The sequence below is a fragment of the Manis javanica genome, chromosome X, assembly GCF_040802235.1.
Source record: "Manis javanica isolate MJ-LG chromosome X, MJ_LKY, whole genome shotgun sequence".
Taxonomy (NCBI): domain Eukaryota; kingdom Metazoa; phylum Chordata; class Mammalia; order Pholidota; family Manidae; genus Manis; species Manis javanica.
The window spans coordinates 117,038,163-117,059,771 of NC_133174.1; the positions used below are offsets into that span (position 1 = coordinate 117,038,163).

The 21,609-nt window shown below is 37.4% G+C and overlaps 1 protein-coding gene across 3 annotated transcripts in view; it reads left to right on the forward strand.

The window, feature by feature from the left end:
• Positions 1 to 21,609, forward strand: part of TENM1 (teneurin transmembrane protein 1) — a 751,017-nt gene that overhangs the window by 233,742 nt on the left and 495,666 nt on the right. For all 3 annotated transcript variants that reach the window (XM_037015442.2, XM_037015435.2, XM_037015446.2), the window contains exon 3: positions 611 to 891. In XM_037015442.2, the coding sequence (XP_036871337.1) occupies positions 675 to 891 (217 nt within the window). In that variant the 5' untranslated portion in view covers positions 611 to 674. The remainder of the gene's footprint in view (positions 1 to 610; positions 892 to 21,609) is intronic.

Below are 21,609 nucleotides of genomic sequence, written 5' to 3' on the forward strand. Positions count from 1 at the left end.
TCTAACTCATTAGAAATGCTCTGCAAGCCTGAGGCTCAAAAGCCACAATATGAACACAAAGAGCTCAGTCCCCCTCAAGGACACTTTATTTCATGAGCTTTTCTCACCCAGAATCCTTCCCTTCCTCAGAGCACCTTTCTTACATGCAATATTAAAACAGAGGCAAGAATGTGTTCTTTCTGAATGTAGTTCTCTTACCAGTTTTCATTTCAAATGTGAGCTGTGCTAGGTTAATATTTGTGCTCCTGGCCACTTTCAAATCTTACAATGTATTTTAATCTAACCACTGACTCTAACATTGAAAACACACACATGCCATAGAACAATATTGTACTTTATTTGCATTCCAATACAAATATTTTGGAAGGCTGTCCCTCTTTTACCTTGAGTATATTCAGATGCTGCAACTGCCAGCCTCATCCTAAATGCTTGGCAATGTATGCATGTAACACAGAGCATTATTATTGCCTCCGGCTAGCTTTCTGCCATCTAGGTTGTCTTGTGCTTCACTCCTTTGATAGTATTATCAGAACCAATTGTGAATCTGCCCGATGCATTTCCTTGCAAGAGGACAAATCTAAGAAGGCTTGTGTTTTTCCCTCTCCTCCAGGACTGCTTGTATTAAAGGAGCTCCTTCCTCTTCTTTTCATGAAACTGAGCTTGATTAATCAGTGATGGAGCAAACGGACTGCAAACCCTACCAGCCTCTGTCAAAAGTCAAGCATGAAATGGATCTAGCTTATACCAGTTCTTCTGACGAGAGTGAAGATGGAAGAAAACCAAGGCAGTCATACAACTCCAGAGAAACTCTGCATGAGTATACCCAAGAGCTGAGGATGAATTACAATAGCCAGAGTAGGAAGAGGAAGGAAGTAGAGAAGTCTACTCAAGGTATGTTCTTACTGGATTTTTATGACTAATGTAGTCTCTCATTAGGAAATGCTGTGTGTGTAAACTTTCATTTCAAAAACGAATTTGCTGATGTTAACTGGTTAATAATCTGCACTGCATACATATGCTTAGTGAATCTGTTTCATATGTCAATCCAGCTGAGGTTGTAGGTTACATGTGCCTTTTGTGGATTATGCATGCCTCTTATCAGAGCATTCGCAATTTGTCTAATCCTACAAATAGCCATTTACAGATGGAAGGATAAATAATTTATAGTAAAATGGAAAGTAAACAACTAAGTGCTTTTCAAACCATTGCCTATATGGGAAAAACATCTCAAATAAATATCTGGCTTCTAAAAGAGCTCTTGAAAGGTTGGGGGAGACCACCATACAAGGGTCCAGAAAGTCTATCAACAAGATACCAAAACGTTGTTCATCAGAGTCCTAAGAGAAAGTAAGAGTTTGTTGGGACCCCTCCTACTGCAACCATAATGCAGAGCAGATCCTTTGGACAAAAAAAAAAAAAAAGAAAGAAAGATTTGATTATCTAGATTAGTGATTCTTGAAGTAGGGAGCTTGGACCAGCAGATTCTCAGGCCCCACCCAGACCATGTAAAAGGCAAATGAAAACTCCTACATTCTAATTAGTATTGTATTCCTGCATTAGTAAAACTTGAAATTGAGCCAAAGATTGAAGATATTCATAAATACACATTAAATGTTTAGGATATTAACCATATTACTCATTTTTTAGCTCTTAACATAATTGGTAAAAGTTTTATATCTGCCTTTTCAAGTAATTTATTTTAACCTCTATTTTTTCAGCTAAAGACAATGTAAATTTATTATAAAATAATTTTATTCTTCTAAACTGGCAATTGGAAAATGTTTTCCGATGGGAATTTGTTTGACTCTATTATGCTATAAGAGGTATGTAGTTCCCATTAAAATATTTCTCTGTAAGGTTGTCTTAATGGAATATAAACTTACAGTTTTGAGCTGTGGATTGTAAGATTGGAGTGTAGAGTGCTTGACCTAATACGATGTGAATTTAAATAAGAATGTACTTTTAGTAATGGTTTATTCTAAAAATATCAGTGATTTTGTACTAAGTCAGTATGAAGAACTAGACAACCTCATACTTTGAGCATTATGATCAAAACTAATTTGGGGATAAATGAAGTTTGTCTTCTATGATTTCAGCCTAACTTCCTTTAAATGATCTATTATTACTCAATAACCTTTTAATTAGCATTTACCATGTGTCAAGCCTTGAGTCAGAGGCTGGGGATGGAGATGACTATGATAGTTTCTGCTCATAGGAAACTCATAATGTGTTGGAGAAAATAGACATTAAGCAAATCATTTCAATTAAATGTAGTAAATGCTTATACATACAAATAAAATGCTATGGAAGTACACAGGGGAGTCAGGATCCATGGAAAGGTGATATTTGATCTCAGTCTCAAAATATGAATAACAGTTTACTAGGAGAAGGACATTCCTGGAGGGCAGATTAGCAGGTTCAGAAGCATAAAGCTGTGAAAAGGCCTGGAATGGTGAAAATTTCAATATGGCTCAAGTAAGGTACATTAAAGCCACATCACAAAGTCTTACATGCCCAATTTTTAGGAGTTCCTTTTTGTCTTTAAGCATTAAAAAAAAAGCTTTTAAGTGATGGATAATTTCATGAGGAATTACAATTTTTAGGATAAAAAGTGAAGAAAAGAATTATAGTTGTATAGGCAGCAGTATGGAAGATTGATTGCAACTGGGAAAAATTGGATGCAGGCAATCTGTGAGCAACTTAATTAGCCCCAGCTAAGAATGGTGATGGAAGTCTGAACACTGACTATTGTCAGTGGAGATGAAGAGACATATTCAAGACATATTAGTATGGTAGAGTTGATGGGACATGGTAATTGATTATTTGTCGAGTGTGAAATAGACAACAGTCAAGATTTCAAGTCTGGGAAACTGAGAAGATGGGGATCCACTTACGACAAGAAGGAAAATAGGAGGCATGGGTTTGGAAGGGAAGAGAATGAATTTCTTTCTGGACATGTTCAGCTGAAGATGCTTAGGTGACATCCATGTGGATTTTGCCATCAGGCAGTTGGAAATTTATGTCTGGAATCCAGGAAAGACTTTGGAATCCAGGAATCCAAAAGTCCAGACTGTTGATAGAAGTAGATTTAAGTTCATCAGTGTCTTTTAGTAGGAGATGCTTGGGGATGGAAGAGGTTACCCAGGGAGAATGTGTAGAGTGAGACTAGAAAAAGACCAAGGAAAAAAACCTGAATCTATCATTCATTCACCAACAGAAACACATTTTCAACCTATTTAACCTTTTAGCTAGCACCATCCTTCAGCACACTGACTTATATAAACTAAAGTATAAAGATCCAGGAGGTAAAAGCCTGTAAACTCAGCTTCTTGTCTGCCACTGACTCACTGATCTTTAGAGACACCTAGAAGGGAAAATATGTACCTTTCTGGGGCAGAAATGAATTATCTTATATTAAGCACAGCTGTGAGCCCAATTATCATCTCTATTGTGAGGTCTAGAGTACTCTTTGTTGTTTTACTCCATGTATTAGTAGAGGAAAAGAATTTTCACAAATAATTTAGTCTTGCATCAACCTAGCTAGAGCTGAGCCTGACTCACATTTTTAAGGAATAAAATCATCAAAAAATCATTAAGTTTTAATTCAAGAAGGAGGAAAGCAAACATAATTTTGATTGAGCACCTGCTGTAGTTCCAGACACTATGCTAGATGCTTTTAAGCTTATTGGCTGTGCAGCCTTAAGAAAGTTATTGGAACTCTCTGAGCCTATTTCTCATCTGCAAAGTTGACTTTATCATCATCACCAACACCACCATAATCACAATAATAAAAATAGAAGTAACAACAACAATAATAATAGAAAATCTTGAATAGTACCTACTCTGTTGCAGGCCTCTTGCTAGGTGCTTTACATTTGCTCCCCATAAACACCTTATGAGGTATAAGATATTAGCCCCAGTTTACAGATGAGATAGCTGAGGTTTGGAGAGAAATAACTTGCCAGAGTTTCTGCAGCTAAGAAGTGGTGAGAATTGGGTTTGGAAATTACATCTATGGCTCCAAACTTCTATTGTGCACTTTGCTATACTGCCTCCCATACTTACATCAAGAGGTTGTGATAAGGATTCATTGTGATCTCAAGTGTGAAAGTGTTTGGGAACTCAATAAAGGTTAGTTTCCCTTAATTTCCTTCCCCAACAACCTTGCCAGCCTCTTTATGTTCCAGTGACCAGGGGTTTACAAAGAGATTTACAAAACCTTTCCATTCTGATTATCTTTAGAAAAGGACAGATGATATGTAATTTATAACGAAATATTCCTGAGTCTGTCTGTTTCAACTTTTTAGGGAAGTTACTGTGTTATCCAGTTCAGGGCCTATTTTGGGGAAATACTAGTAGGAGGAAATACTTGATCCCATCTGCAAATATCTTCATATTCTTTATTTGCCCAGAAAGCATTCTTCCCCACCTGCCCCACCCCCAACTATATGCAGAGTACTGGATTCTAAAGTGGATTTTCTTATTTTCCAAAAGATTTTGAATTAAGGGGTGGACACTGATCTAATATTATTCATAACTAACAGAATGAATGAGCCCTAGGCAAACTTAGTTTATGTGATATTTGGCAGATCAAATACCCAGAGTAGATTTCCTGGAGGCACACAGGCTAGCAATTGTTCTCAAGCAGCCTCACTTCCAAGAGAGGCATCAATTGACTAAGAAATTAGTACTAAGACAAATGAAAATATAAGTATATGGATATATAAACCAAGGATAATAATTTCAGTTATGAGAATTGTCCGATAATCTTTATGATAGATGAGTTTTGAATATAACCATTTTACTGAGAAATAATTACAAATGAAAAGTCACCCATGCATCATAAAAAAGAAGTAGGGTGATGACCTATTACAATTCCCACAAGATCATTGACTCCTGGCATACTATAGCGGACACAAATATTCCGTTTCTCATTTCTTAACCTGCTCTTTTGTGGCCTCCCTTTTCCCTAATACAGTTTTTGGTGGGTTGGTTGGTTGGTTTCCTGTTTATATGTTACAACCTAAGTTTAAATCTCACATTATCGCCATCTGGCGGAAAAAATTTAAAACTGCCAATTTCTATTGACTAAGATTACATAAATCCAGGCTTATCTGTCATCCCCCGTCCCTCCATCCACCCACCCATCCATCCATCCATTTTTTTTTCATTCACTCATTTATGCATCAAACATTCATTTACTGTCAACTCTGTTCCAGATACTTTGCTGGGTGGGACAAAGTTCTTCCCAAAATAAATGAACACAAGTATTATTTCCCCTTCTTGCCCCAGGCTAATAAACCACTTTATCCCACAAGCAGCATTGCCACTTGTGGGTTCAAGGAGTAGACAGAAGCCAGGATTTGAAAAGCATTATTTCCCAATTCTTATTTCAAGCAGCTAGTAGTAGTATAAACTATTGTTTGCTTAAATCTTAATAGTTACTACAAAAATCTTGAAAGAACTCTTAGTCTCAGGATCTGAATTTCCATAAAGATCACAGATGGCATGTATGATACGACATAGCAAGGCCTATAAAATGAAGTTTTCAGCGGCATTTGATCACCTGTAATGAATTTTCTGCTGTGAACATGTTATGCTTCTAGTTGTCAGAAGTTTCTAGTATAAGAATCTATAATGATTGCCCAGAAAGAACCTAGATTATAAGAGAAAACCAAGTTATTTGGCAACAAGCCCAGCTGGCTCATCTCTTTCAGCCAGTATCGTTTGTTTATGAAAATGTATTCAATAAACATTTGCTTATATAGTAATCTAATATTGGGATGGAATGTCCATGGCACTTGTGCCACTGCTCCCTCCACCTGTCCCATGGCAGACATCCCTAATCAAATCATGGTGCGCTTGCTTGTTGAGGCCAGCTGAAGCCTCACAGCCTCATCAACGCAGCACTACTGCAAGCTTTGCCAATCAATTAGAGTTGGCGAGAGATGAAACCTATTTCCTATCTGTGGTCTGCTTATCTGTGCCAAGTTCTGTGTTAAACTCCGAAGATATATAGATGAATAAGAAAAAGTCTTTGCCCTCAAATAATTCAGAGTACAGTTGGGATGGCAAATATAAACCAGCAACAGTGATGCAGTATGACTGATGTTATTATAGTGATATGTATAAGGTACTGTGGGACTCTAGAAGCTAGAATCATGTACTCTGCTTAGGGAATGATAATGATTAGAAGAGAACTATCTAAGATTTATTAAGCACCAGACACTGAGTAAGGCACTTCAGATGGATTATGTTATTTAATCTTTCCTATAATGCTATAAGGTTGGAATTATTATTATTCCCATTTTACAGATAAGTAAAGCTAAAGCAAAGCACAGAGGTGTTAAGTAACTTGCCCAATATCGCAGAAGTAGTAAATAATAGTACTTGAGATTGGAAGCCAGGCAGTCTGACTTGAGAACCCACCGCCATAACTACTATGCAGAGAGATAGGCAGCTCTAAATTCAGATCCCGAGTTCAAGGAAATGGTGTGCATGCACACATGGTGCATCCATGCACATGTGTGTGTGTGCATTTGGGATCATCTATAAATAGATGGTTCCTGAAGCAGTGGGAGTAGATCATCCAGTGAGAATACATACAGTTAGAAATAGAGCCAAATATGATATGCTGAGAAACACCTGAATTTAAAATAGTGGGAAGAAGAAAAGGGGTGGTCTTGAGATGTCAGAGAATAATCAAAAGGAAGAGGTATCACATGAACCAAGGGAGGGGACTTTTCAGCAGGAAAATGTGACTAATATTGTCAGTCACTTCAGAATCAACAAGTAGAATGAAAATTGACAAAAGGCAGTAAAACAGGCAGTTTAGAAGGTCCTTGCTGACTTTAGACCAGAGATTCTTCACCTGGGCTGGACATTAAAATAACCTGGGGAGTTTTACAAATCCCAGTTCCAAGACTGCTCCTCAGACCAATTAAATCAGAATTTCCAGGGTGGGACCCAGATATTTTTTTCAAACTCCACAGGGGATTCCAGTGTGCATCCAAGAGGGAGATCCACTGCCTTAGAGTAAATTGTTTCAGTAATAATAGAGAAGATGCCAAATCACAAAGATTCAAAGAGTAAATGTAATGACTGGAATAAGGCTCTATTGGAGAATGTTTCAGGGTCTCAGGGAGAAGGAATGGCTTTGAAAGGGTTCAGTGCTTCCTCTGGGAGAGGAAGTAAGTTCTGAAATGGAGTGGCAATACTTGAAGTTCATGTCCTGATGATCTCAATTGTCTTGGGTAAAGAAGAGACAAGGTTATCTGCTGAAAGGGTGGATCGAGTCCAGAGTGTCAGATGAGTGATGAGAGAGGTTTTTGACTAGGTCAGGGTGGAGTTGTACATACATATCTGGAGCTAGAGAGATGCAGGATTGAAGATGGCTATGTGGGAATATTAATCACAATGTGTCAAGTACTCCACTGAATGGGTTCACATGTAGTTTTTATTTAGTCCTTATCATAACTCTATGATGTAGAGATCATCATTAGGATGCCTATTTTACAGAGTTACAAAGCTTGAATAAATAGCAGAGCTAACATATAAATCCATGACTGACTAAAGCCTATATTCTTCCCAGTACACTATTAGGTACAGCTCTAGTAGATGATGTCCACACTGTGCTATAAGTTTTAAATATTCACTCTCATTTTGGAAAAATGTTTTCCAAACAGTGTTGAATGCCAAACTGAAGTTGGAAATTCTTTATTTTGGAAGTGCCACTCTGTAATCAATTTAAGGAATATAGGATACATACTTCATGTGTTACAGTTTCTTCTAATAAGAGGGGAACTCCAGCCTGTCCCTATTGTTACCAGTGATCTTTGTAAAACACAAATCAGATCATACTATTTTTCTAAAAATCTTTCAGTCTCCTAATTCTCAGAGTAATACTTCTTCACCGTTGGGGACCGAAAAGTGGACACTATAAATGCTCTGAGAAGCTCATCAAAGCTCTGAATCTTCTTTTCAGAAAAAAACACCTGTACACAGACTGTCTGCCATACATTTCAAGGGGTTCAGGAAGCCCTTGAAGTCCCTCTACATCCATGGACCCTGGGCTAAGATTCTCTGAAAAGGGAATTTCCTGTCCCTTTAGCTAATGCAACTTAAATTTTCCAAGATTTAGCACCAGAAAGAGAAGCTACAAGGAGAAGCTGTTGGTGGGGACTGCCAATAGTAAACTCAGCCCCTGAATTTCAGCTTGCTGTAGTATTATGTCACCTTGATTTACTATTATCATCACCATCTAGGAAGCTTTCCACTCTACTAAATCCACAGATGGTCTAGATTTTGTCTCCAACAAGGGAGTCAATATTTCCCGATACAGACATGTGTACAATATACCCTAAATACAAATGATGTTTTCAAGTTATGCTGATGTGTGCATAAATATATATTGTATAGGTAAGTTTGGACCCAGTTTTGGTGAAGGGAGGCGAGCAAGATAGGTGGAAAAAAGGAGGAGGAGTTACAGTGGTGCAGTATAGAAGTTTCATCTTCATGCATCCTTCTGAATGTTATCATTCCTGTAAAACATGCCTTTTCCTTTTGCTCAGTTAGCTATGACTATAGGTAGCCACAGTCAATCACAATTCGTCACTTCTCTAGATACCAATTCATTGTCAAATGGTAAGATTCACCTAGTACGGCTAAATCTGATAAAAATAATTTTCTATATAGATTCTTAAACTGACTTTATGAAACAATACACAGTGACCTCTAATTATAGGCATATTACACAAGTGTGGTTTGACCTTTGACCGTCTCTCTCTTGTTAGGCATTCTTCATCCAGGAATAGCTCGCTCAGTTTCCCAGTTCCTCTGCCTTACCGCTGCTGAGGCTACATGGCCTTTTGCTCTCAGTCTGAAAATATCTCTTGCCTCTGCACGTGCGTTCCATTTCTACTGTCTATCCCTGATCCTACCTTTGCTTAATACTGTTTAACCCTGTAATGCTTCTTCCTAAATCTAGATTACTGCCCCACAGTATGGAGAATGATTCTGGTGTTCTCCTCTTAAATAACTCTTTACTCAGTAGAATTATGAGGCTTTTCCTTTGAGGATCTACACAATTTCTGAAAGAGAAGACTGGCTCCCTGGCCAAGTGTCACATGGATGACTGTGCCCTGGGAAACAAAGCAACTATCTTCTTTTAGGTATATCATTTGGTAGCTCCCTTTGAATTGCTTCAGCTCCAGGGCAGGAGCAAAGGGAATGTATAGCCCTGGGAATGTGAAGACTGGGGAAAAAAGCTTTGTTCTTTTCCTTTTAACTCTTCAGGCCTCACTTATTACATGGTTGACACAAAGACCAGACAAGGGTAAATCAGATCACTTGAATGACAAACACAATATATAACGTGGCTGAAGCAGAGAGACTAGTGAAGACTGATGAGAAAGGGGAGTTGATGAAATGTAAGAGGACACAGTTCCTAAACCTAAGAAGTGGAGTGAGGGGGCATAGATTTGGTTCAATAGATAATAGGGAAACTCTGCGACATCTTGAAGGGTTTTAGTTCATAGACTTAAGATTATATCTGTGTTACATGTTGATTCTCTCTTATTACAAAGATTTGAGCAAGATTCAGAATTGGCATTTCAAAAAAGAGCTTTATATTCATGTGAAAAGTCAAAAGCAGTTTTAAATATCTGTAGAAGCATGACTATGAGGTATGCCAGACGTGTCTTGTCAGGAAATTGTCCTGTCAGAAAACTGTTATTCTGCCTTTTTTGGTCATCTGTGATGCAGAACTAGCTCCATATACAAATAAGTTCTATTTATTTTCAGCACTTTTCTTTCTCATTATAATTCTGAAAGGGTCTAGAGGTGACAGAAGATAAATCTTGAATCCCCTGAAACCTTGGAAATATTCTCATTTTGAAGCCTTTATACCCCAAACTGAGGATTCTGCTGTCCTGTCTGCATAAACTGAACCATATGCAGTGCTATTTTGGTGCCAATCATTCCTGTAACACATGATTTAATTTTATTACTCTTGAGTCTTTAACTGTTTGAGCAAATGACCCTTTGTGTCTTTTATGTCATGTAAAAAAGCAGTTAGAAATGAGCTCAAAGGCACAAAAAAAATTAATAAGGACACACCCAAATCTTTCATAGAATTCAAAGGTTTGAGTTAAGATTCATTTCTCTATCTTCAATGGAGACATTTACAAGGCTTCACTAATAAAGTCCAATTATGTCTCCTCATTAATGGTTTAAGTCCAGAGTTTCAAGAACACTTTAAAAAATTATCACATTGACATACAACCTAGCTGAATGCTAATGTGTCTCAAATTAATCAATAAATATGGCCCAAAATCACCTTCACTAATTGGAAAAAAAGGAATTGGTAGTTTGGAAAAGTGGGAGAGTCACAAGAAATGCAGGATTTTATTGTATGTTTTAAATGTATTCATACACATTTGTATGTCACATATTTTGTGATCACCATCATTTATATAAGCAATTTATATTTTATAACTTTATATTTATATATATTTAGTTACATAATTCAAAGAAATAATGAGGTAGATCAATTTTTAACACAATTGCTCTCTCATTTTTTTTCTATTGATTGCATTCTCTTAAGACATACTTGTATATAATAATGGAGAGGAGAAATAGATGAGAAGCTATATAGAAAAGTATCTAAAATTCATACACGGATGCTTATGCCTCCTGCTTCTCCTGTAACTTCTCACCTAACTGTTCTAAGGCCCAGGTATGGCTGGTAAGTGTTAGTGGCTGGCAAGCTCTGTGTTTCTCAGTTGTTTCCCTCAGACTACCTCTTGTCCTCTTGCATATATACCAATAATTTCTGAAGTGTCCTAACTGTAACACACAGCCAAGGCCAATCCTTCTGCATGTTCTTTCCAATCCACACTGTGACTGGCAAGGCCAGTGTACCTGGTCAATGGACCATGGGGCATATATGATCAATCTGACTTAAAAGTACAGTTGGACTGGTTATGCCATCTTTCTACCACCATGCTTCAGGAATTAACTTTAGAGCCTGGGACAATATTTAACATATAATAGATCTTCAATGAATATTTATTGAACAAATGAGTTCATTAAATGTAAAGCACTTAGCATTCTCTTCCAGTAAATTAAATTTGTCAGAGGCACAAATCAGAAGATTGGCCAGCTTGATTGCTATATGTCTTTTTTAGTTTTCATAGAAAAGCATTTGATGATTTTTGTATATGATGCTTTGTCTGAATGGTTTGTAGTCTTTGCCATACCATGGAAAAGATGTTTAGATAAAAATGATTGTGAAATTCAAATGTCAGTTCAAAACCTTTTGCTGTGAACAACAGTTAGCCTAAAATTCACTGACAAAAAGCTTTCTAAAATGTATGAGGCTCCTTCTTTCCACGCCTTAGTTTGTAGAGTTCAATTTAGATGTGGAATTGGCTTTAGACTTTATGTATATTCAGGAGGGTATTATTCTGGTAAGTTACTTCCACTTGTATGGTACTAGACTGTAGATGTAGAAGCCATTGAAACATAGCTTCGTGTAGTTGTAAAGAACCTGAAAGCTTGGAGGTGGTTTTATGTTTTATTTGTCTTGTTCTTATCAATGCCAACTGCCATTAGTGCATGGAAAAGGAGATACTCCAATGAAATGAGGCTCCCTATTATTTAGGTTTTTGTTAATTGTGGTTATACTGTACTAATCAGATTATCTAAAAATGTATATTTGCAACTGGTATTTGCACTTACCTATGCATTGTGGGATTGAAATTTACATTTCAATATAATGTTTGGAGCCTATTTTGTTAGAATCCTGCCTTCATAAGAATGCCATGAAGGGCAGTCATCCTGGGATTTGCAATCTTACAGGATGTCTAGATTGAACAAGAGTGCCATCAGGAAGTTACTTTTCAACAGCTAAACAGACTCTCATAAATCATTCTCTTGGTAAAACACTTGAACTTTTGCTAAAATAATGCTTAAAAAATAGAAGCTCTAAAAGGAACACAATTAAACAGTTTTTATTACTCAGGTTTCGAACCAAAGTTCAAAGCAGTTAAAATTGAATCAGAAGGCTGCCGAGGACCTTCAGAGAACATGCCTTCAGGCAGGACCACACTAAACCTACCCCTCTACAAATTACAGGAAATTTGGTTCTATTTCGATCCTATCACCAAGCTCTCGTGATAGTGTGGTGTGTTGATAAATTGCTATATGTTCACATAGCAATTCTAATTTTTCATGCTGTATACCCGTAAGTCTCACCAAAGTTCAACTCAGTAATCGTTTTCCAGATGAAGCATTCCGTAAGTATCTGTTGATGACTAATTTTGAAGGCATCGAGAAATTTCTATCATTTTTTAGTGTTTGACAATGTTTATTTTACTGTTAAGTCTATTTCACGAAAATTCCACGTTAGCATTTTAAGCCCTCTCCCTTTGTCCTGTCCTTGGAGATCATGGAGTATAACCAGACACCAGTCACCAATAACTGGACACTTTCACATAGTGCAGTACTTGCTCATAGTCAGCCAGGCATTTAACACATATTTATAAACTGAATCAACAAACTGAGTATCTTTGATGTATTTGTGGATGAATTATTCAGGCTGGTAGAATAGAAAGAATCCCGAACTTCAAATTGCTTTTTTACTTAAAACCTAGCACAGTATCTTCACAGCGGAAGTGGTTAGGAAGTCCTGCCGGAAGGAATGAATGAATGGAATTGAAGGAAGGAAGCCTTGGGCACCCCTCCCTCTGCAGTCCTCTGAGGTGGGTCCTCACACCACACAACCTGCCTCAATCCTGACACTCCCCGGAGGCCACGGTTTCTCCATCAGTCACTCTCTCAGACCTACTATTCACTGCCCCACATGCGACTAACCTCAGTCTCCACGGCAGCACTCAAACTCCTTATCCTTCTGTTAAAAACCGGCAAACCCCAATAAAACAAAAATCCTGCTCCTTTGTGGTACACGCCATCCAGCTTTACCACTTACCCAACCTTACAGGTGCAGTCCCTCATTTCTGTAAGGTTTGGGGACCTGATGAAATTCTTCCAGTTGATTCCAAATGTTGGTATAACCCTGGGTTCATTTGCATCAGCTTTCATTTGTGACTGAAGCACTGTTATAAACCTGCTCTCCTCCTCTCTTCACCTGGCTAGGTCCTTCTCTGCCTTTGAGTCTCTATCTAGACACTGCCCTCGGATCACATGCAGTCCTGGCTGGATGCCCCTCCTGTAAAAGCCTACGGGTCTCTGCACATACTCCTGCCACAGCACCAATCACCCTTAATTGTAATTGCCTTTTAACTTGTTTATTTCTCCGATTAAACTGTCAACTTCTTGAGGGCAAGGACTGTGTCTTTCTTACTCTTGTAAACTCTGCCGCATAGTAAGTGATCAAAAATGTGTTTTCTTTTAGTAAGATAACTTTTACAAGGTTTTGTGTCTTCTTATGTAAAGTGGAGATAATATTTCCTTACTGTGGTGCAGAGGATCAGCTGAGATTGCATGCATAAATCATTTTGAAAACTGCTGGGACACAAATATTATTCCCAATTGTCAAATCCTTTCACAGTGCCTTCAACTCACAGAATGCCAATTATAGCCATTTTCAGAGAGTGATTTCCTGCCCATTCTTAGGATCTAGGAAATGGTGTCACTGGAAATAACGTGAAAATGAACAAAGTGGAACTTTATGCATGGAAATAAGGATGCATCCTATGTCCATACCAGCTGGTCTGATTTCACTGAAGATTGTAAATTCCCATGCACTTGTTCTATGGCTTAACTGTATGGATGAGCAAGGGTGGAAAGAAGCTTAACAAACTTTTTAGCCCCGTTGTGGGGACAATAGTTGTCAGACCTCCAATTAAACTGCGGTGAAATACCAGAGAATGGTTTTCATCTGAAATATTTTTTGAGAATGGCTGTGATAAGAATGATATGATTAATGCCAGATAATAAAATTTTAAATCCTAAAAGAGCATTGATGAAAATCAGGTTCCTAACATCCATCTTTTTCAGTATTGTAGGCATGCATATTAACCAATTGGATTAGAAGTCTTAATCTGCTATAATCTGCCCAAAGCATTGTGGCTTTTGTTATACTGTAGGTCTCTGAAAATCCCATCAAAAGTAGTTTAGCATTAGAATGTGTACTCCCTCTAATACTTGCTGATGGCATTGACTTCAAGGATGCAGTTTTAGTGACCCTTCAACAGCAGATGAGTCTTATCATGTCAGATTCTTCATCACCTATTGCCTTCATGCCACAGCATTTGAAAGGTTTTATGATCCAACTTGAATTCAGTTACTGTCATTTCACACCTTTATTTATTCAAAATTCTCTTCATGTTAATGGTTCTGTTATGTTGGGAATGCTCAAGAACTATTAAAAAATTGAACAAATTAATCTGTACACTTTCCTTCATTGGTAGGATATAGGAGGCACATTCCATTGGTGCTGTACTTTGAATAAATGGAAATATTGCTCTCTGGTTTGTTACCCTGACGGCCTTCCTAACTAAGCATCCACTGGATTATTTTACAATTGAGCCTACTGAGAGTGAGAATGGGAGTTTCTAATCTTCTAGGGGAATTTTTTTTCTTCTTTGAAAGGTTATGATAACTAGAATTCGTAGCTCATAAAAAGCTCAAATCAATATTGCCATTGACTTAATCCACATAAGAGGCTTAACTTCATAGGTGACTTCTGAACAGCTGAAACAAAACAAAAATCAGTCTCTGGTGAGTTCCCAAGTTTAAAATAAAGTTGAAAGCTTTTGCAGAGAAATGCTTCTAAACCAACAAAGACAGCAGGGTGGGACCTTGCAAACAATTGTATTTCAGCAAATAAATCCTCATTCTTTCCCATTTTCAAGAATAGTAAGAGCTAATATTTATTATGTGTCTGACACTGTGCTGAGCATGATCTCATTTAACCTTTAAAACAACCCTATGACATTCAGACACACTTATAATCCCCAGTTTACAGGTGATAGAACTGAGACTTACAGAGAGGTTTAATTTTCCCAAGATGACATATCTAGTAAGTGGCCCAGTTGAGACTTGAACATGGCTGCTGGACACTAAAGGTCATGCTCTTAATCAGTACACTATGGATATAAAATGTCATTCTTCAAATATAATAGTTGATGTTCAAAAGTGTCTGTAATAGAAGGCAGTGCTCCTTACCTACAATTAGAAATATCGGTATGGTTTTCCTAGGAAAAAGGCAATCTCCTGAGCGTTGTACACTTAAATATTAGGAATCCACTGTGATTAGTATCAGGCCAATAGCATTTGCAAGATGTCTCTGTGAGACTAAACTATATGTCATGGCTATAGGATAGTGTTCTTCTCTTTGTAAAGATAGATATCTAGGATGAAGATGAAATTCTTGACCTAATTCTCTCTACCATCATCCACTGACTACCTAAATTAACTGAGCCAGAGGTAATTCACTCATTGATAACCAACTTATTCCAAGGCCTTCAGTTTAACAGCCTCTCTTCTTCTGAAATTCATACTATTCAACTTTTGTTTTCTCCTTCCTTCTACTGCGTTAAGTGGTCTGTCAATCTTCAGACTATTGACAGACATTTTTCAGTGTTGATTGTTGCATCGTGGTCGTCTTTATTTTGTCCTCTACTAATATCTACAGGAAATCCAACATTTAGGTCACCAACTTTTCTAATGTCTAAGCCTCAGGGTTCCTTGACATCCTTAGCAAATGCTCTTGTCAAGATCACGAGGCCTCCATGTTGTTAAATTCAGTGGTTAATTCTTAATTCTCATCTTGACCTTTCCAGCAGCATCCAACGCCATTAATCACTCCTTCCTCTTCACTTTATTTGCAGGATATCACGTTCTTATTCTCCTCCCGTCCTACTGATCATTCCTTCTGAGTCATGCTATGATTCTCTGTTGGATTCCCTCATCTTCCCAGCCATGCAACATTCTCTTTGGTGCACCCATTGCCTTGGTCATGTCCCATCTCATGATGTTACTACCATTCATATGCCAAAAACAATGTCCAACTCCACGTGGTACAACTCTCTCCTCAAATTCAGATTCATATATCCAGCTGGCTATTTTTCTTCTCCACTTGGGTGGCTAATAAGTATCTCAAACCTAACATATCTGTATCGGATACTTCTTGTTCTTCACCTCATTCTCTCATCCCATCTTTTGTATTCCAGCTGTTGCTGTAGCTACCAGCTGCATGCATATGCACACTAACCACACTTCTCAGGTGCACTGAGTATCTCTCATTTCCTGCCCTTTCTACTGTCTCTGGGTGGCATACCTGTAGCAACTCACTCAACCATTCTGAGGCATGAACGCGAAAGCGTTAATACACCATGGGACAACACTTGACCTATGAGAGAAAGAGAGAAAGCCAGTCATGGATGCCTCCTTCTTCTGAGTTTAAGCAATCTTCCAGGCATTTTACAAGCTCTTCTGGGGAACCCCTATAAGATTAAACTTCAGTTGCCCATAGCTGTAACCAGCTCAAAAACTCACCCTTGGATTGACTTTCCTTACTTCTCTATTTCACCTTTACTGGTCTTCCATTCCTGTTTTGGAGGTCACTTCCCAAAGTTCACTCCCTGCACACAGTCCTTTGTCTCAGGTTCTGCTTTCTAGCAAACCTGAGACAATATTCAAAACCAGACTCTTGATTCTGCCTCCAAAATTTGCTCACCTTTCAACTTTCTCCATCTCAGATTATGGCAACTATTCATTCCAGGTCCTCTTATCAAAAACTTTGGTGTGACCCCTGACCTCATCCATTTTGTCAGCAAACCTTGTCATCTCTACCATCAAAATATATTCAGAATCTGACTAATTCTTCCCACTTCCTCTGCTACTACACTGGTCTAAGCCATAATTTCTCATTTTGATTTTTATAGTAGTCTTCACACCTATCTAACTCCTTCTGCCCTTGTACCCCTACAATTTATTCTGCATACAGTAGCCAGAATGATACTTTTAAAACCTGAGGCAGACCATGCTCACTCCCCAGTCAGAACCTGCAGTGGCTTCCATCTCACTCAGAACCCCAGGAGTGTACATAATATGGTCCTCCTTTCCATTTATGACCTCATCTTACTACTAGCTTCTTCATTTGTCCAACTAAAGTCACATTGGCCTCCATGATGTTTCTCAAATGATACAGCCATATTTCTGCCCCAGGGCCTTTGCAGTTGCTATTCTTGCTGCCCAGAGAGTTCTTTCCATTGATATCTACCAGGCTTGGTTTCTCACCTGATGCAGGTCCTTATTCAAATATCACCTTCTCAATGAGGCAGTTCCTGACCATGCTACTGAAAGTTACAATGCTCCCCCACATACTCCTTTTCTGTTTTCTGTTTTGTCCAAACTGGGACATTTTTGAGAGTGAAAGGGTATACTAAGAATAATCACACTAGGACCATAGGTATAAATCAGGACTGTCTAAGACCTCTGAGTCATTTTGGTCACCTTACTTATTACCATCTGATATACTATTTTACTTATTTTATTCATACTTTATTTGTTTATGTTTACCATGTATATTATACTTACTATACTATGACATGTATTTATTAGTAGTTATTACTATATTTTTATTCTCCTTATTTATTTTTCATCTACCCCACTAGAATTAGGTTCTCTGAGAGCAGGGACTTTTTTCTGTTCACTGAATTCCAGTTCTTACAACAGTGCCTGGAACATATTAAGCAACCGATAAATATTTATTAAATTAATGAAAGCCCACTAGAAAAGTGTCTGGCAAGTAATTAGCTCTCAGTAAATATTAGTTACTATTATCAATGCTTATTATTACTTATCATCAGACAGAAGTGATTGCTTTTAGCTCTGACTGAGAATAGTGTTTCTTGGGTAGCATTACTCTACTTACTCCTCAGTAGTACTTTCATGGGCCACCTGTATAGAGATGCTTGCAATTGCCAAATAATTATCATTGAATTGGTCTGCTTTCCTCCAGTTTTTTTAATCAAGATGCCTAATAGTTGGGTGACTTACATTCCTTTGTGATTCATGACATACTGATGAATTGCTCTTTGTACATCAGGGCAGATAAAAACATTAGCTGGTAAAACCTTGTATGAAGTTCCCATTTTAATACATTGGATTAATTTATTTTAAGTCCAGTTGTGAACATTTAAAAAAATGCTTAAACTTCTAATTGTCATAACAAGTAGCATATCTCCTGTATACTTTATCCAGTTGGAGAATGTGGCCAAAAATATCTTAGAAGAGTGATTTTGAGTTCTTTCAGTAGAATTCTAGAAATGCAAATTCAGATAATTGTAATGATCAATCATTTGCTGGTATGTTAATTTCTTAATGCATTCAATTTATCAGCAGCAGGTTTTTCCTAATTCTAAAGAAGCAACGCTTAATTCTCTTTTTACTGATTAATTGTGGAGAATTATACTTCTGGCAGTTGACAAAGGGACTTAACATGGCTTGCTTCAACACCATTCAAGACATAGGTAAATAATAAAAGTAAACAATTCATGAGAAGTGGAAACATAATTAACAGCAATCTTATGAATGTCTGTCTCCTCTTGCAAAAACCCTAAGCAATGTATAATTCCAAATGCTCCTTCAACATTTAAAAATTGACAGTAGCCAATTAGATAATGCAATTGGGCAAGCATTTATGGAGCATTTACTGTTCTGAGAATTTCCTTTTGGTCACAGACATAAGTTAAATACAACAGCATCTGTTTGTAAAGCTGGTGTTTGGAAGCATAACCCGTGGCTTTTTTATTTTGGCTTTTGTCTTACTGAACCTTTGTATTTAAAGGTGTAGGATTTTCTCTCCAGTACATCTATAGCCTTATAATTATGGGCTGTGTTATACCAGGATTGTGCTTTATTGAGACAGAATGGATGCACTGAAAGTTCACTTGGTAAGTTTTTTCGTTTTAATACTGAATTCCATGATGAGAAGCCTTGTCTTCTAACCTTTTGTGCAGATAGTGTCTCTTATTCCCATTTGCCCCCTTTTGGATTGCCTCTACTATATTGTCTACGAGAAAGATCACATCACTGGGTCAAGACTTGTACTTTCAATTTTGCTTCATTCACTCACTGAATGACCTTAGGTCTTCTTTTAACTGCCTTTACTAGTATATTAATAGTCACCTGGGGTCTTGTGGCACAGTTAATCAAAGTCCTAAAAATAGTTGAAAATGTACGGCCCTCCCTTCTGCCTCTAGAGAGAATCTTTGAACGGAGGAAGAAAAGTAAAATGGAAAGGGAGATTTGCTAAGATAATCAACAGTACCTCTGTGTGATGATTTCCTTTTTGGCACTGGCCTGTCTGATCTTCCTTAGTCTCCTAAAACTAAAATGCTCATTTCTGAGATTCTTCTTTATAATTCCTCATTTGACCTTAGAAAATGACAAGACTGACATCTATTTGAAATAAAAATAATAAAACTGGTGATATTTCTTTATGATACCTGTGTTGAGGTATAAGAGTACAGAAATGACTTCCAATGTATGCTAATCATATAATACTGGGTTTGATCTGCATGTAGATACGGCTCAGAAGAAGTGATTGAACTCTAGCAACATCCAAATGCTAACAAGAAGTCACGTAAGAATTTAATTCTCCTCTAAATTACATTACCATATCATCTTTTTCTCTAGTTTTTACCTCTCTGTCCAGTGCTATTACCAGGATTCAGTCACTTCTAGTTGCTATTAATAAACTTCTTCCTTACATAATTAATTATGGCCATATCAAAATAACTTTGAAAAATTCAAAGGTGTATTTTTGAACTATTCATCGTGAACCCAATGGGAAAAATGTTACAGTCTTCAAAGTGGGCTTTGGTGTGCTTTAAATACATTCCTTTACATTGGAAAAGATTTCATAACTTTTGGGGATTTTGTTAGTGATGTGGTGACACACTAGAAGAGTAAAAAGGGAGACTGAAAAGTTACCAGTTAGGAAGACATTCCATACCAGTAATGTAGAGAAAGAGATGGTGATGGGTTTAACTTAGGCATTGAATGTCTGAATAAAGAAAAGGAGACATACATGAGAAAGAAATTAGAATTGGTAGGATTTAGTGGCTGACTGAAGTTGAGAAAAGAGTGAAGGTTTCCCTCTTTGGTAAGTCAGTGAAGAGGGGTGCTAACAATCAAGGTAGGGAAGTAAGAAACACAGTTTTAGGGGAAAAAAATGTTCTCTTTTGACCATGACTTTTCAGGGACTCTAGATTTTCCGAGTAGAAATACCTAATATGAAGTTAGATATATAAACTTGGAGTAGTGGTGCTATACTATGGATGTGGGGGTTGTTGATGAATAACTGATATATGAAATTAGATGGGATCACACAGGAAGAGCACATATAGTGAACAAAACACAGAAAAATGAAGGTAGTGGACAAAATCGTGGTATACACCAACATTTGAAGGACTGGCAGGAAAAGAAGCCCAGAAAAATGTTGAGTAGTTAAAGAACTAGATGGAGAATCAAGAAAAGTAGTATTACAGAAGTCAAGAAATAATAAGGAATCTAGAAAGAGGGGGATAACAGAATCATATCTGAAGAAAGGTCTAGTAAAGATTCTAAAATCTTTACCAGATTTGGCAGTTAGGAGTTCATTGCTGACTTCACCAGGAGAGTTTTTAATATAATATTAGAGGCAAAAGACAGATTCCAGTGGGTTGAGGAATAAGTGGAAAGGAAAAAAGTGGAAACATTAAATATTCATTTTTAATACGGTTTGCTGAGGAGGAAGAGGATAGTCGAGGAAAGGGGCAACAGGTTCGAAGGAATTTTTGTTTTCTTCTTTATTTGTTTTATGGATAAAAATACTTGAGCGCATAAATTGGCCTAGCCCTATACCTCCCACAGTGATAATGAAAAAATATTTGAAGTATGAATGAATGAATACAGAATCTGAGAAAAGGACTAATGAAGAAGGAGAATTGTAAAGTAATAGGAAAGAGAGATAATATCTGACAGAGCCAGGTCCTGGAGAAAGCCTAAAGGAATGGGACCTAGAATACAGATTGAAGCTTTAGTCTCTGAAACATGAGAGAAGCAGGGATAATTGAAGGAGTTCATGATGTCTCATAACTGTTTTCTGTGTTAATTAGAAAAAAATTTCATTTGCCAAGATTCAGTAAGAGAAGGTTGTGAGTAGAGTAAGAAATATTAGCAGAGTGAACAATTAAGAGAGAGAGAAGACTAGGAACAAATATAGTAAGTGGTATTAGGGTTGCAAGGAAGGTTAATGTGTCAGTTAGGATATTGGTTGTAACTCACAGAAAGTCAACTCAAACTTAACTTGAGCAAAAATGGAGAATTTTTTGGTTCAGAGAATTTTAGGAAAGGAAGTTTCAAATAGAAAGCTTCAGAAGGGCAGGGGTGTGACTGACATCAGAAACAACCATATCTAATGAATCAGTTATTATCAGCATAGTCTCTGTGTCTTTCTTGTGGTGTTTATATTTAAGCTTCATTTTCTTTTATGCACACAGGCTTTCTCCACAGTGACAAATGTGACTGGTAAGGGTTTATGAGCTTCTCTTCTGACAGTTCTGGACACCCTGATAAAGAAGGAGTCTATTCTAT